The sequence below is a fragment of the Rhea americana genome, unplaced genomic scaffold (genome assembly GCF_003343005.1).
Source record: "Rhea americana isolate MKP2758 unplaced genomic scaffold, rheAme1 scaffold_314, whole genome shotgun sequence".
In the NCBI taxonomy this organism is placed as follows: domain Eukaryota; kingdom Metazoa; phylum Chordata; class Aves; order Rheiformes; family Rheidae; genus Rhea; species Rhea americana.
In genome coordinates, this window is record NW_028186440.1 from 104,716 (window position 1) to 122,630 (window position 17,915).

General features: G+C 37.4%; 1 protein-coding gene across 4 annotated transcripts in view; it reads right to left on the reverse strand.

Annotated features, from left to right (window-relative positions):
• Positions 1-17,915, reverse strand: part of SLC36A4 (solute carrier family 36 member 4) — a 129,169-nt gene that overhangs the window by 58,279 nt on the left and 52,975 nt on the right. For 2 of the 4 annotated variants that reach the window (XM_085310236.1, XM_085310233.1), the window contains exon 10: positions 10,583-10,752. In XM_085310236.1, the coding sequence (XP_085166362.1) occupies positions 10,583-10,752 (170 nt within the window). Of the gene's footprint in view, positions 1-3,997; positions 4,236-10,582; positions 10,753-17,915 lie in introns of those variants that run through there. The other 2 variants (XM_085310234.1, XM_085310235.1) reach the window with 2 other exon arrangements.

Genomic DNA, 17,915 nt, shown 5'->3' on the forward strand with positions numbered 1-17,915 from the left:
TCAAATCTGTAATATATTATGTCAAGTTGATTACTGGTCACATAACAACAGCTCATTCCATGCACTTATGATACTAATAAACTTCCAGCTCCTTGTTTGATACCACAGATGAATTCTGAGAGACAATTAAAACAAAGATAAGCACAAAATAAAGGGAAAAGCATAAACATAAAGGGAAACAAAATAAACCTAGGAAAGTTACAAAACAAATGGGTCCCAGGTACCGGGTAACAGAGAACAAGAGATCAAGTGACTTTTCCGATAATAAATAGTAAAAAAAAAAAAAAAAAAAAAAAAAGAAATTGTTGAGAGTTCTGAAAGGTCAAGGAGGATGCAATTAGAGAGACCACGGGCAGCACCAGAAGAGCAAGAAATTATAGTACACAGAAGCAGAACTGTGCAGAAGACCAAAAATGTAGTATTTGATCTTGATGCATGAAAGAGAGGAAAGTAGTACAGGTTGCAAAGGAAGAGATGTGACAAGACGACAGGAATTTTGGTAACCTGGAGGAAGAGTGGAAACACTGTGAGCCAAAGAAGGGAGAATGAGGGCTGCCAGTGTGAGACCCTGAGACAAAAGAAGTAGATTTACTGGTAAGACAATGGGCAATCAGATATCGTAATACATCATAAATTATGTCAGCAGGAAACAAGGAGCTGGAAGTTGCACATGGGAGAACAAAAATCTGAATACTTATCACAGTGTATAAAATATGGGATATACGTGCTAGTTAAGCTATTGTAGAGTGGCACTTTCATTCTGTGTATTGATTATCAGAGGATGTAACTCTGGTAAAACCGTTAAAATAGCTCTAGTAAATCCTAGCTTTATGAAATGCATTTCACTAGCAGCAGCTGTCTAACTCAGATTATATAGATGTAAGAATAATCAAAAAGCTAATGAATAGCTATGTAGTCAGTCCTCCTAACCTGCTATGCTCTGTTAAAAAGGCAAAAAGATGCACAGAGATCCCACTCTTGGGATGGCAGCCAACATCACGTAGCCTATAAGCAATACCTAAGCATTATAAACTAAATCTCTTGAGATACCATAGTTCAGAATACAGAATAATCAACCACATAAATTAGACTTATCTAAAAAAAAAAAAAGAAAAAAAAAAAGAAAAGAAAAGAAAGAAAAAAAAAGTCCCCAGTCTCCCTTTTCTGCCACCTCCCCTCCACCACACTGCAAGGTCATATACTCCATAAGCTTCTGTCCAGGAATCGAATGATATAATGATTCACAGCAAATTTACATGTACCAATTAAATTGTCCTGGCATAAGAATAAGAATAGCCAGATTCTGAAGGGAAAAAAAAATGTTACGGTGAAATCCACCTGCTGAAAGCTTGGCCTAATATACGTATGCTTAATAGTACTGTATTATTTATCATTCAGATTCCAAAGCCACTGTGTATCCAAACACATTATCGTGACTGTAACAGTCAACTGTGCACTCAGCTTTAAAGCAGTGAATTGTTTTCCATTTCCTTTATTAATCATTTGACTGAAGTATTTTAGTGGAGCTACTGAGTTGGAAAAAAATGCTGAATTTTGAGAAACAGAAATGATTTCATATATTCTTGAAGATATTCTGGCCTAAATGACAACAGATAAATCACACTACGAAACATCTTCCCTTTTAGTCTTTTTTTCAAACAGTAAGTTTCTTATGAAGGTATTAGAGTTTKTCCATTTTATAGGAATATTTGCATGAAAGGCAGTAGTAGGATTATTTGTTGTTATTGAGACTCTGATAATACAGTTTAGCATGCTTCCAGCAGCTGTCAACAGACTTCCTAAAAAAAACTTGTCGTCATCGCTCCTTAGCTTAAAAAATACGGTCTGAGTTTGCCTTACAGGAAATCTATGCACAAATAACCCCAAATGAAATAGCTTATGTCAGCGTTTTCTTCCAAGTTGAGTGGCAACATCAACAGAATCTCCTTTCTCATGGATTTCTATCTTTTACCCTAAACAACTTCCCTGCATTTCTCTTCCAAATGTCCCTACAGTCATCCCAAAAGGCAACAGATATTACACTATATAACTAGTCCAGAGTTAACTGTTCAGGCTAAGCAGCTAACGCTGGACATGACATATAATGTTAAAATCCATCTGTGTGGAAAGCAAGTTCTCCAGCCTTTACTTAGACAACCTTTTTTGAAAAGTTTGTATCAATTCAATCATAATTGAGATCACAAGCCTTTTTTTCAAAAATGGCTGAAGTTAGCCATGCTTTCAGTACAAGGCTGGACTAGATGGCTCTCAAAGTTCCCTCTCAACCTAAATTCTGTTATTCTATGAGTTTAAAAGTCACTGACAGAGGAGTACATAGGTGGGAAAATTATATAGACCTATTCCTTCAGAAACTTGACTTCAAACAAACCAGTCTTAATTGGTAGAAATTATGCTTCAAATTAATCAATCTATCACTGGAGTTAAGTGTTCTTATTTGATTTGACACATATCCCTTGAGAACTTCTGATTATTTTTTATTAAAATGTTTCACAGAGTGAAGGCATCAAGCTGAAATACAAACTAACTCATTACAGCTGGGGCAAGTGACTCTACAGAAGTAATTGCTTATGTCTTTTTCTGTCATAGATTTTTCTTCGCCGTACAAAACAGCCTTGGTATTTGGTTTGTCCTTTCTACTTTTCCCTTATAAGCTACTAACATGCCTGACTGTAATACCTTGTACTTTAAGTAGAATGCAAAAGCCAGTAAGTCTCTTCATCCTCTCTGCAAATCATTCCATTTACAAGATATAGAATGCAGGCTTTAAGAAAATATAAAAGAAGTTATATGAAAAAAGTTACTTTAAAAAGATAATTTAAAATACTGATTTTAACACAGCAAAAACCAGTTACTCATTCAAAAACTGAGTATTTGCAGATTTAGATACATAACCTTGGACAATCTTAAATACCACAAATGTAATGCTACTCTAAAAACCTTAATTGGTTGTCACATTTTAAAACACTGTAAAACCAAACGTAAAAAAAAATATCATCCAGCTTTTAAGAACATTTCTCCAAGAATCCTTACTCATCTCTCCCCAGCAAAGATTAGTATTACTTTCTCTGATATGCCAGAAAGTAGAAAAATCTGATATATGAGAAGTGTATAATTTCTAAAAGGTCACAGCAGCATAATAAAAAATAAACCAGCCAGCATGAACAAAGTTCTTCTGGAGGATGGAAAAGATGGTTGAAATAATTTAAGAAATATAACAGGTACAGTACACTAATTCAAGTGTAATTTTAAACAGGTGTTGGCTTACATGTGATAAATAATTATTTTACATGGATTTTTCACAGTTTAAGCTGTGAAGATTTAACTCTATTTAAAAACATTATATCCATACTGATTCAGATGGAAGAGATGTGTCAAATTCRGTTCCATAATATTATTATACTTTCCTCATCCTTAGAAGTCTATAATTCATTACCTGGCCAAAGTTTCTTCAATTTAGAAATGGCCAGAAGCAGCCAAGACAGAACTGACCAGACAAATCCCAACAGTTGCAAATCATTTCAGTTATGCAAAATAAATGCGCACTCCACTTAGCTTTGCTCGGACCAATTACATCCTCATTTCCATAGTAATAAGCTTCAAAGGAAAAAAACAACAGACTGTAAAAATGCCTACAAGCAAGCAAAGTAAAATAACTGCGTGACACCCATGCTGTTCCAGAGATCTTACTAGGCAGTCACACCAGCAGCCTGGGCAGTCCTGGCTTACTGATTCTCAGTGTCAGAGGTGTCTTCATTTACAAGACCTATCGCCAAAATGTAATGCGTGTAATTCCTTTATCTGCTTCATACCATACTTTTACAAAACAAGCTTTAAGAGGTACCCTAGTACCCAACAGAAGGCAGAGGACACCTCTGTCCTGAAAGCCAACCAAGCTAATTTTTCGACTCAGGTTGCAGAAATCTGTTTGCCATCTTACATTGACTGACAACTACACAGCCATGTTACTTGTCCTAATGAGAGTAATTTTATTTCTATTTCTKAAGATTCATTACATTTGGTAAATCATCACAAGGTAAATACAGGAATATTCACAAAGGAAAAATATAAAACTGATTTGCTCCTAAAGAACACAGAAATAAAATGAAGCAATATGTACTTTTCTAGTCTCCTATCCCAAACTACCTCCAGCTCCTCATTTGCTTCTGTGGGCCACAGCACCAGAACACGTTCCTTGTGGTTAGCAGTGCCATCATCTGCAATCACACAACGTGCAAGATACCGACATTAGCATGAAAACATCCAAGGAGACTCAGCTGGAGGATAAATCTTAKGAAGGTAAAAACAGATCACAAGAACAATTCTGTTCTTACAGCGACCCCTTATCATTAGCAAACTGGAAAACAACCAAAAAAACTCCATTCATCTGGGAAGACAGCAAACATACAACGGTTTTCTTCTGAAACCAGTCTTCACCGTGGTGAACAGACTCTTAACACATGGGTGCTACTCTAATCTGACAATTCCTCCAAATCTTTCTTTACTAGAAAACTGTTTCTCCTATTAAAGAGTAGTTTTCAGCACAGCATGGGCACATTTCTAATCTTTTCATTTAAGCTCTCTTACTGGAATCACTCTGAAACACTGCCCCAAATATCAGCCAAAATGGTCCAAAAATTAAGGTTTGTGAATAATAYAGAATCATAGCATCCAGTATATCCACCGAACAACACGAACGATGGGCAAGGCAAACTATCATTGCTAATGAACAGTTACAGCCAGAAACTTACAGGATTTTGGCACCTTCTACAGCTTTAGTAACCCAAACTGTAGGTGGTTTATATTCAGTCATTTTGTCAAGACTGCCCTGTGGCAACATAGTGTATCAGTAGGTAGGACCCTCAGCTGAAACACTGTGGGAATACATAAAACTTCCAAAGGAGAATGTTGCAATTGTTACGCCTATCATTAAAAATGGACTGCCTGGTATTGCAAGAGCAGTTGCTTTATCAGAGAAATGCCCTGCTAATGACTTACCAGTTTATAGGACAGCACTGTGATTCAAAACCATTTTTACTGAAGCAGGAAATACAGCCAAAAAATCTTACCGGAAAAGCCCATGTGAAGCGATAAAGGAATTTCTCATTGAAGAACAAGACATGGAATTCATATTTTGCCATTGCCATTGCCATTGCAGACTATCTTTGCTCAATGAATAATTATTGCAAGTCAAAACACAATATGTTCCATCATTTGTAGAATCAAAAAATATGCAAAGCAGTTCAAAAGAGAGTATGAGTTGTTCTGCTGATCAGTGAATCAGATCTGCTTTTTTCTGATCAAATGCCTGAGCCAGCAACAGGARAATAGGTTGAATTACATGTCAGGATAGGAAAGAGAGATAGGGAGGGAAGAAAAGAGTAAGACATCCTCTTTCCATGAGGGCTGAGCTGTTAATTTGACTTACATGTATTATAAAATAACATCCTATAGATATTCCTGTTCTTCCCTCCATCTCCTAAACCGTAGAATGCAGCTCTTTGACTTGTCCCTGGACAAGTCATGAGACAACCAACGTTCCAGATTCAAAAAAAAATAAAGTTTGAGAGTTTTATAAAATTCTGCAGTTTTATACTCCAGCCCTAGAGCTATTCAGATTTTTTGATTCACAGCAACAAGAAAGAATATCAAACTGATGAATTCTTGACCATTACTCTGAAAAGGTAAGGGATGCATGCTGTCATACAGCTCTTTAATAACTAACTATTCAATTTCTCTCTCTCTAACATTACTTTTAAAATGGTCAAAATCTTATCAAAAAATCTAATACACAGACAGGGAAATGCTATCACTTAATCCTAAATATATATATTAAAATCTATTCAGATCTTAAAACTCCTTCATCTTACCTACTCTGCAGCTACTCTAAATAAGTATTCTATTGGCCTAATGTTGTTAAACAGTATAACATAGCTGATAAAYATCGTGTTATCTTGTATTCAGTTGTTCAGCACTAAGAACTGTTCTTTTCTAAAACCAAGTACAGTTAAAATGGGGAAATATTTAGACAAGCAGAACTGAAAGGTCAACTGAATAATGAATTTATTATTTTAGTAAAATTATGCAGCAGGCTCAGTCTAATCTTTTTTTTTTTTTAATGGAAAGTAGCTCACTAAAAAGCTCAGTTCGCGCTCAGCTGAATCAGCCATTCAATTAAATCTGTTTCATTTCAAGCTAACAATCGTAACAGCTGACAATTCTACTAAGATCTCCACATCCAAATTCAAATACAACATTTCTTCATTTTCATTTTAAGAGCCGCACTATGGCTTCTACAAAGCAGCTCTAAATTAAGCTATTTATAAAAAACATCTGTATTTGTTGTGCAGATAAAAGACACTGTTACCCCTGWACTTCATTTTTCTCCATTATATAACCAAATTTCAGCACCTTTCATCAATTTAAAAGAAAATCATTTCATTATCTTCAAAATAACATGTCAAAAAACCTTTTTCTTTAAAAACTAAGTGTTTAGTTTTTCTATCTTTATTTTCATCCTTTTACTTCTTTGGGAATATGTTGCCACAATTCAGATGAAAAAGATTTTCTCAGTACTTCATTTCTCTGTGATTTTTCTAACACCTCCAGAAAGCACTTCTTAATCTTTAATGCCCTTCTGGCAGCAAACACGTGTAAGATTTTGGTAGACAGGAGGCCAGAAACCTACACTTGTATACTTCAGGAAAATTACATTCTTGCCTTGCCTTAAATACTTAAAACACAATTTTCACTGAGAGACAGCAAGAGAACTGAGCATGTTTGATGCTATTTAGCCTCAATATTGACAATGCTTGACAGTCAAAGCTCTTCACCTCTCGATCTCCTCTCAGTCTCAGTGTGGTGAGCATATTTTGAAGYTTTTAAACACAAGAGAAAGGACTGTTTGGACTCAGCAAATCCTCTCCAAAGTCTCCCCCTTTCATGATTACCATGATCTTAGCATTAGGTAAGCGGGAATGGGCAAAAAAATTCTCATGACATTATGGCAGCTTATTTCAAGCAATTCACTGAACAACATTCAGAAGGACTCACTTGCATAGAAGGTTTTGTCTCGTTCTTCCAGACAGACTGGTCCCTCAAAAGATGAACTGGAAACTTATAGAGATCTATGCAATAAATATCATAAGATATTAAAAGAACTGTGMAGCTTAAAAAATTCATCCAAGATGTTCCAGTTTCTTCAGAAGCAAACTGAAAAGCTTCATGCTCAAATGGTTACTCCCAGTCTGCGCAGTAACCACAACACTATCACACAATGGGCTCAACAAACTGCTGAACCATGACAAAATCTGGACAGGAAGCCCAATCTTTATCCATGCACGTGTAGCAAATGCAGATCCAAATTATTTTTTGTGATATGTATTTTGAAGATGTAAGATCAGAGAAAATACTGCCATAATATAGGAATTCTACCCTGAAAAATATTTCAAAGTACTGAAGTTGTTTGAAATTCAAATACCACAAATACTAAAAAAAAAATCTGTAAAGAAAAATAAATAAAAAGCATTTACACTTCAAATAAATATATATATATATAACTGTAATAGAATCTCCTGAAACTACAAGGATGTGAGAAGAGTACTGTACAATCTGAGCATGATCAAATCTCTTTTCTGTCATCTCACGTGTTACAAGAAATTTTCTAAATTATTAGAGATGACCTGAATGGACTCACSAAAGAACAACAGACAACAAGTTGTCAGGCAAGAGCTGCAATTCATGCAGCTGAASATTATTAAAGAATGTGCCTCGATGACTTCCGCAGTGAGGATCTTCCAAGCATTCTGGTGGCCTGAGGGCAGGTCCACCATGGTGGATTTYTATGTGCAGGACAACTTCCCATCAGCATTCATTAACTACAGCACCCAGCCTTCAGCACTACTCTGGACTTTCACTGGAAATCTAGCCCATTGGTCCAGTCCCAGTGAGTGCACAAGGTGCTCATCAGAGTTTTTAAAACAACTTTGGTGTTACATTTACGAAGCATCATACCAACCTGAAGGACTACACAAAATACACAGTGAAATCTAAACAAAGATGAAAAGATGTAATTCTCTTGCAAAAGAAATGGTGAGAAGTGTTTAATATCAAATGAACTGATGTATTTTTGGATGCACGTTGCATCTCCAGTTGCCAAGTCCTTACTTAAAACAAACCAACTTCCCTCCCTCCAAACAAATTAAAAAAAAAAAAACCCGAAACCAACATTCTGCCCGCATGACCTCAGGATATGCATGTTCCCAGGCAAACACTTATTGAACAATAAAACAATGACTTCATACATTTTTATTTGAGAAGTGCAAAGCCTCAAAAAAACTAATAGTAAGGAAAAGCCAACTGATTTTTCAAGTCTTCTCTCAAAAAGCTAATGTGTTTTTAGTTTCTCTTTTTAGAAAATTATTTTTAAACAGGCAGAATCAATGCATGACCCCTGAATGGTCCAGACATTACAACATATTCTGTCACTGACATCAAAAACATTTTCACTTTTAAAACTCAATTTAAAGGCTTTGAGGATTTTTTTTTTTTAAGGAAACATTTTCTAAATCATTTCAGAAATCATTTTGTGCATTTAGTGAAAGTGAAGTACTACTAAAACCAGGTCTGGATTATAACCAATGCTTCAATGAAAAGCAGCAAACAGAAGATGAGTATAAGCTCATGGAAGCTACTGAAAGCTACACAGCAATTAAATAGCTCTTTGCACAAAAGTTTTGCAACCCAAACAGGACAAACACACACAGATAACAGCATATGTAGATTTTGTACAAACCACTTGAAAAAGCTGAAATGACAACTAAGATAAACTCTGCTGATCATACATCAGCCCCACAAATATGAAACATTTAGGAGTAAAATTTTAGTTGTACTTTTCTGTAAATGCCTTCTAGCAAAGAATTTAATGTGCCCAAAGACTCTAATTAAATCTGTAATCTTTCTGCAAGGCCATTTTAAAGATTTGCATCACTGCTAAGTTTCAATTTCAGGAACTAGGTCCAACTTTCCCACATCTTTCCCACATCTTTTTTTTAAACAAAGATACAACATTCACTTTACATTAAATCATTTAAAATATTTACCTTGCCTTCAAAAAAGAAAAGACGATTAGATGATGTCTTCTAATGAACCAAGGAAATATTTGAAAAATAACAATGCACAAATGTCTGAAAACTAAACAAAAAAAAAAAAAACAGGCAAACATACTTCTGGGAAGAAGGGACTCACCATACTTCATGCTTTACTGGATTCTTCCCGTCCCCATTGACCCAGCCCTATTTAATTATGCCCCATAGACCTCCTTGCCATTTTCAAGTAGAGCTCAAAATGTATCCCGCCATTGATTTGCCTCCAATTCTTCTTTTCACCTTGCACAGATTCATCTTCCAGCTTTTAAYGCTAATTCTTTTTCTTTTTCTACTTCCTTTTCACAGAGATTGCCATTCAGTTTTGCCATCCCAGTTTATCCAGTAATTACAGTAAATAATTACTGTAAGTAACTACCCACTAATAAAAGTAAAACAAAAAAAATAGAGTCAAATAGCGTGGAGTCATTTCCCCACAGAAGCCAGACAGGCAAATGTGCTTTTAAATCTATTCATCACAGGCTCTTCTTGACAGAAGCATTCTTTGTTTGGAGGTTTTTAATCTTTTTAAGATAAGCAGCCACTTTAAGTTAAAATGGTGAAGTCAAAAACCCAGCTTTTTACCAGTAACAATTTTTCATAACATTTTCAAGATAAGCTCATTTTAATTTCCCTATGTTATTCAGCAGTTTTGATGGGAGATGTGAAGAGAGACCTGAATTTGCTCATCACTTCATTATCCGCAGGGATATCAAMTCTCAGATGAGACCATGCTCACCATTCACGGAGCACAGAGAAGGGGCCCTAATCCACTACTCATCCCTACTACTGTCTGTATTACTCAGCCCTCTGAGAAAAGAGGGGACAGAATAGGAAGACGGGAAGAGTAGAGGAAAGTAGGTGACAAGGGAGAAAAAAAGGAGGAGGAATGGGCATGGAGGGCAGAGATACAACACTACTTAGYGACATTATCACCTAAAATAAGCGAACCATGACACCATGAACACTCTGACCGGAAATCAATGTTTGCCGATGCTRTTTTATGGATACACAGCAGCACACCTTAGGCTCAATCCTCATAGACTGGTAAAACAGTGACAGAATTTCTCTGTGCTTAACGCGTACTGCAGGTCACACACAGAAGCGCAGATATGAAATAGCAATGGGTGKGCATTACTTAAAATCTTTCATCCTAAAACTATTTTCAAGTTAGTAGCTTTAGGTTATTATCAGCAAAAGATGCTTTGTCATCAAAYTGTTGGTCAAGTTGACTAAAAAAATGTGTTAAAATACAACACTAAAATCACCTGTTTATGAAAATCAAAAAATACTGAGTCACTGAAGCAAATCTTACATTTGCCAACCTCCAGTAAAAATATATAACAGAATATTTCTTTATCACTGCAGGCCTCAGGAAGACATAATGGTAAACATTTTATGAAAGTTCTGTATAAACTTACATGTTGAGCAGACTAAAAGTGCTCTCACCAGAAGTTCACAAAGTAGCTTCCACTTCTGCTCCACTTTTGAGGTGACAGCTGGAATGAGGATCTCTGCGGGGACGTAGTACTGAATTGAATAGGTCACAAAGATCCCAAAGGAGTACAGGATTTTTACAGACTGATATAACCTGTTCAAAATATTTACAGAAATTCATGTAAGCTGCAAATTCTTAACAAAAAATTAGCTTGCTAATTTTTTTTTCTTTTAAAGGATCTTCTATCATCTGACATTTGAGTATTCATTAAAGGCTAAGCAAGTAAATCTCCCACTTTTTTATTAAATCTGGATTTTTTTAACCTTATCTGTAAGTTTAGAGTATTTAACAAGCTTTAAGGTCTATCAAAATATAAGCTAATAACCCATTTCATGTTTTTTTTCCTCATTGTACCAAAAAGACTATTCAGCTTTTCAGGCTAATAGTTTCACATTTTGTTTTTTAACATGTGCAATGATTTAAGTTTTTAGACTTAAAGAATTCTTTCTTTCTGTACATTATGCAATAACTAAATCAACTATAAATTTTGTCAATAGGTCAGCCTCCATGAAACTGTAAATCAGCTCAAATTTCACAAGCTATGCCTAGAGTTTCCAAGTGCCCACATCTAGGAGTGTTTCATGACTGTGTCCCAGCTCCACAGTGGAACATTTCCCAATGACACAACACTCACTCTAGCATGCCAGTCTCTACATAAACCTAAGTTCTGCGCCTAGCTTTGCTTTGAGCCAGGACATGATTTAGAGAGTCCTGAACTGGTAGACTGAAGTCCAGGGTGACAGAATGCAGCTGCAGCTCATTTGAGAGATAAGCCAAGAATCAGTCCGTCACTAACTTTATACTAATAACAGCTCTATTAGAAGCAGAATTTTTCATTCCTGTCTTCCCAATTTTTCTTTAATGGAGAAGGTACAATAAAGTGCAAAATAATACAACAGAAGTATTTTCATGTCTATGAAATCAAAAATTCAAGCAATCTTGTTTGTGTTAATCATTAATCATTTTTAAATTATGCATCAAAATTACGCATTCAAAATCAAATTCATACATTTTAAATTCTTGGTGTCRACATTTAATCACAAAGACAAGGCTATTTACAGAAAAAGGATGCACTGGGTTGTGCATTAATTTAGATAATGAAAATAAAGCTTTTCCACACAATCACAGCCATAAAACAAGAAAATTACATCACAAAATTTATTTTTTAAGCATAAAATAAATGAAAATTATTTGTAATGATTAAGTGAAAAAGCAGCATAAATTTTCTTAACATCAATTAAATCTAACAAGTATACTTACTACCACTACAGAATTTCAGTATCTTTCAGGAAACTGATGGCACCTTCTCATTTGCCACCTACACACTGAATCCGCAAGGTCAACCCTAATTAATACACTGTAGACCTAATCAGCAACTATCAGTTAGCAGTTATTTGCCAAATTTTTCAACCAAACTTTCCCCCAGAGCACCTTACAAGTCTAATGACAGCCACACACTTGAGTTAACTTCTGTAAGACCTCTGAGTTAAGAGGAAGGCTGCTCAGTTTGAGAAGGTGATATTTCTGAAATTGTCATATTAAGTATCTTAGAAACATCTGAAATTAAGCAGTCCCAAGCAATAGGAAATAATATGAAAGAATCTACTCCAGACATGTCTCTGTTGTCTAGATATTTTTATGTAAGACTCTCCATTGGACTGTGAATTATCAGAAACAGATTTTGGAAGTACYTCATATCTTTAAGTTTAAGGTCAAATTTCTTCAGGATATTCCTGTTATAAACACTGACTTACTGGTGATGTGCCAAAAAGGTCCATCTGAGATGTCTGAAGTGTTCCAGTTATTAATTAAATTACACAGCAAAAGGAGTTGCAGTTGCAGCACTGGTTAGTTAAATGATCCATAACTAACTGTTACCCTCACAAATAACAATGATACATTAATGACTGCAACCCAATCAGAACTTGTATCAGAAGAAATCTGGATGAAATACGTTCTGAAACAGAGTATCTGCAAGAAGTTATATCATAATACTTTGGAGGGAGATGGGAAAAGGAGGAGAGGGGAGAAGGGGAGAGAATAAAGAAAAAAAWTCATAGCCCTGAATGATTGTTAGACTGTACATTCTTCAGGAGATATACACTTAGTAATCATTAACATAATACTTAATTGCAGTCAAGTTCTATTTTTACCTATACGAGAGATTTTTTTTTTTCCTGTTCGGGCCCAAAACATTAACCTTAGCTTCTTTAAGTGTGTCTTGCTTACGAGATGGAATTGATGGCAACGTCTTGAATCTCTCACGTAGCCTTGTTTGTTTATATGAGTATATACTAAGTATAACAATTTCTTATACATAGGACTAGTAATCAGAGGAAAATGGTTGTCTGAGAAATGACTGACCAGGGCTTTGATTACTGGTGCCACTTTGCACCATAGCAACACACAGTCACGCCCCAGTAGCTCCACTGTAATCTGAATTTGAGCAAAAGGAGTCTCTTTAGTTTGCCACCTTATAACTGAACAGAGGAGATGTCAGGCATATTTCTGCCTCCTAGAAACAGTTTATGATGAACAAGAAGACTGAAGAATGAGAGAGAGAACTTTCAAGATTTAGCATGTAACAATTGTTTTGTTTAACTCGTAACAGCATCAGAGCAAATGTGCACTTTTCGTTATAGAGGCCATAGACATGCAGTAGTCAGGCAAAGAACTGGAATTCAAAAAATGGTAATATGGTCGACAGCATGAAGGATCTGGCAAATTTTCCCACATGAACTGCAGGCACTGATTTACATTTGCTGAGCAAACACCTTATCAAGAATCCAATCCAGAAATAAATCTTACTGCAATGTTGACAAACATTGTAAATACGAAAAGAAGCCATCTTAGCTCACAAGAATGATCCTTTAAGCATGAAATTATCATTTAATTTTTCTATACAACATATTTCATCAAACAAGGAGCCAGCAGGTTTTGGAAATCTGTATCTTCACATACRTATACATGTAAGATCAGATATATGATTAGAGGTAGGATTATAGAAACAAATGAGTATCATTTGATCCACCCTTGAAACATCTTACTTTTTAAAACTAAAAGCTGAAACTATGAATCCTCCAACCTGTAAAGTTTCATAACATGTTAAAAAAGTATTTTCTTATTATTTTTACCATCTTTTTTCTCCAGGAATAAACTCTTACTGTGTTTTCATTTCTTGGACCTCATTTGTTCTCATTTATGCAAGATCTTCAAAAAAAATGTCTGCCTTAACTTAATACATGCAGCAAAACATGCCCGTTCTAGACACTGCCACCCAAGTAATATATGGCAAACACAACCTGTGATATGTCTTACATTCATTCATCTATATAGTTTAGTACAAAAAATAAAAAAATTCATGTTCAACTAATTTAAACCAGGAATTCAGCTTACTCAATTAACAGAACTTACTGGAACCATAATTCTTGTCATTAGTCCCAGTTAACTAAGCAATGAGTATATAAGCACTGTAGGAATATGATATAAAAGGCTGGATTACATTTCATAATCAACCAGTTCATGATCAAATTATATAGCTAAAGGACAGGATTTAATAAAAATCAGATTTTAAAAAACAATTTTAGAATAATGAAGCAGAGGTTTTAACAAAACTAGAAACTATGGAGATCTGGGATTCTGATTACACACTCAAACTCAACACTGAGAAAGAAAGAGAAGTAAGATTTCATTATACGTGTGTCAGACGATCATGCTTAAGTGAGGCACGTATGTCTTCACCAACAGGCTGGTCAGCTTGATRARGAGGGCTTTAAACTAGGAAAGATGAGGTAAGAGAGAGTTATAGGGACAACGTAGTCAACAGAATGTCACTCAGGTTGGGATGTCTCCAGCAGGTGCTGGGGAAGGGCGCACGGGACATAACTATGGAAGATCCTTTAGCAGCCCTCCAGGGAAACCTCGAAAGTATGCTCAGCTACCTCTCTAGAACACCTGTAAATCAACATGTGCAGCATGGGGAATAAACAGGAGGAACTGAAAACCTGTGTGCAGTCGCAGGGCCATGGTCTCATTGCAATTAGAGAGACATGGTGGGATAACTCATGACTGGAATGCTGCCATGGACGGCTATTTTTARGAAAGACAGGCCAGGAAGGTGAGGTGCTGAGTTCCTCTTTATGTGAGAGAGCAACTGTATCGAGCTCTGTGTAGGGGTGGATAAAAAGCAACTCAAGAGCTTATGCGAAAGCATTAAAGGGCAGGCTAAGATGGGTGACGCTGTTGTGGGTGTTTACCACAGGCCACCTGACCAAGAAGAAGAAATCGATGAGGTCTTCTAGAGACAGTGGAAGCAGCCTCACAATCGCAGGCCCTGGTTCTCATGGGGGACTTCAACCACCCTGATATCTGCTGGAAAGACAACACAGCAAGGCACAAACAGTCCAGGAGGCTCCTGCAGAGCACTGATGATAACTTCTTCACGCAGGTGGTAGAGGAGCCAATAAGGAGAGGTCTGCTGCTGGACCTTGTACTAACAAACAAAGAAGGACTGGTTGGAGACACAAAGGCTGGAAGCAGCCTTGGCTGCATTGACCATGAAATGGTGGAGTTCAGGATCCTGTGAGGAGGAAGCAGGGCAATAAGTAGGATTGCAACTCTGGACTGCACGAGAGCAAACTTTGGCCTCTTCAGGGTGCTACTTGAAGGAATCCCATGGGCTAGGGCCCTAGAAGGAGGGGGGGGGCGGTTCCAAAAGTACTGGTTAATATTCAAGCATCACATACTCCAAGCTCAAGAGCRGCGYGCCTATGAATAAKAAGTTAAGCAAAGGGGGCAGGAGATCTGCATGGGTGAGCAAGGAGCATCCTGGCAAAACTCAAACAAAAGAAGAAATCACACAGAATGTAGAAGCAGGGAGAGGCCACTTGGGAGGAATATAGGAACACAGTCAAGAGTATGCAGGGATGTGACAAGGACAGCTAAGGCCCATTTGGAATTAAATTTGGCATGGGATGTTAAGGACAACAAGAAGGGCTTCTTCAAATACATCAGCAACAAAGGAAGACTAGGGAAAATGTGGGCCCGCTGCTGAATGGGGTGAGGACCCTGGTGACAGAGGGTGTTGACAGAGAAGGCAGAATTACTAAATGCTTTCTTTGCTTCAGTCTTTACTGCTAAGGAGAGCCTTCGGGAATCCCAGGCCCTGGAGAAAAAAGAGAAAGCCTGGAGAAAGGAAGACTTTCCCTTGGTCAAAAAGGATCGAATTAGAGATCATTTAGGCAAACCTGACATCCACAAATCCAAAGGCCCRGATGGGATGCACCGAYGAGCACTAACAGAGCTGGTGGAAGTTATTTCTAGGCAACTCTCCATCATCTTTGAAAGGACACGGAGAACTTGAGAGGTGCCTGAAGAATGGAAGAAAGCCAAAGTCACTCCAGTCTTCAAAAAAAGGGCAAGATGGAAGACCCAGGAAACTACAAGCCAGTCAGCCTCACCTCCACCTCCACAAAGGTGATGGAACAGCTCATCCTGGATGTCATCTCTAAGCATGTGGAGGAAAAGAAGGTGATCAAGAGTAGTCAGCATGGATAYATCAAGGGGAAATCAGGCTTAATCAATCTGATAGCATTCTAGGATGGGATTATGGGTAAGTGAGGGGAGAGCAGTGGATGTTGTCTCCCTTGACTTCAGCAAGGCTTTCAATACTGTCTCCCATAACATCCTCCTGGCTAAGCTCAGGAAGCATGGGTTAGATGAATGGACAAGTGAGGTAGATTGAGAAATGGCTGAATGACAGACTTCAGAGAATTGTGATCAGTGGCATAGAATCTAGTACAGTCATCAGTACAGGCTGGGGGCTCGCCTGCTGGAGAGCAGCTCTGCAAAGAAAGATCTAGGAGTTTCTGTGGACAGCAAGTTAACTATGAGCCAGCAATGTGCCCTTGTGGCCAAGAATGTCAATGGTATCCTGCAGTGCATTAGGAAGAGTGTTGCCAGCAGGTCAAGGGAGGTGATCCTGCCCCTCTGCTCAGCCCTGCTGAGGCCTCATCTCGAGGACTCTGTCTAATTCTGGGCTCCCCAGTACAAGAGAAACACGGAGCTACTGCAAAGAGTCCAGCATCTTCTCTGTGAGGAACGACTGTGAGAGCTGGGCCTGTTTAGCCTGGAGAAGAGCAGACTGAGACAGGTCTTATCCATATCTATAAATATCTTAATGGAGCATGTCAAGAGGATGAGGCTGGACTCTTTTCAGTGGTGCCCAGCAACAGGACAAGAAGCAAKGGGCACAAACTGAAACACARCAAGTTCCATCTGAATATGTGAGAGTGACAGAGCACTGGAACATGTTGTCCAGAGTAGTTGTGGAGTCTCCTTCTCTGGAGATATTCAAAACCCATCTGGATGGATCCTATCTAATGTGCTCTAGGTGACCCTGTTTGAGCAGGGGTGTTGGACTAGATGATCTCCAGATGCCCCTTCTAACCTCAACTATTCTATGATTCTGCATCATGTGTCTCACACAAACTGTGTCATTACTGGAATATTTGTCTTAAGACTGTAATGCTACAAAATTACAGCCTAAATTTGACTGTACAATGAGTGCTAAATCACTTATAACACATAACACGTTTAMATTATCCCAAAGGTAATTTTACCTACCACAGTTTTACATGTTTGTGTATATCCTTCCTTTCTTTCTCCAGTCTCCAGCATTTGATGTCAGTCATACCCTCTTCACATTCAGTTGTCCAGTGAGGTCATTTGTATCGCAACATCACTATAGCAGCACTTGCTGAATTTTGCTAGGTCATAGACTGCATCTGCACTAACAAACGTAATCAAACCAGCACTGATTTTGGCTTCTGATCCCGAGGCTGGCTGACATGGCAAAATTTGTGTTCATACAGCTCAACTCTTTCCCATCAAAACAGGATGCCTCAGATAATGAAGGGATATCAGTACATATGATTATTTGGAATACCTCTATGTGTACAATTAATTTATATTGACAGGTATAAGGAAGCATTTATCTCCTGCAAGACAGCTGGTTTTCACATATATATACACCTGGAAAGTCAAGTTCAAATTTACCCGATGTTCTTCAGAAAAGCAGCTTCCATTTTGTGACATCTGAAGGATACCAGCAGTTCTAAGAGTTAGGAAAGTATAGTTAATATATAGTCCAGGAGAAGAATTAAAACTATCATCCCAATTACAGACCACAGGAAATCTTCAGAAGGAAGAAGGATGAACATGAACAGAACCCTGGTGAAAGCYTGGATTTGTAAAGA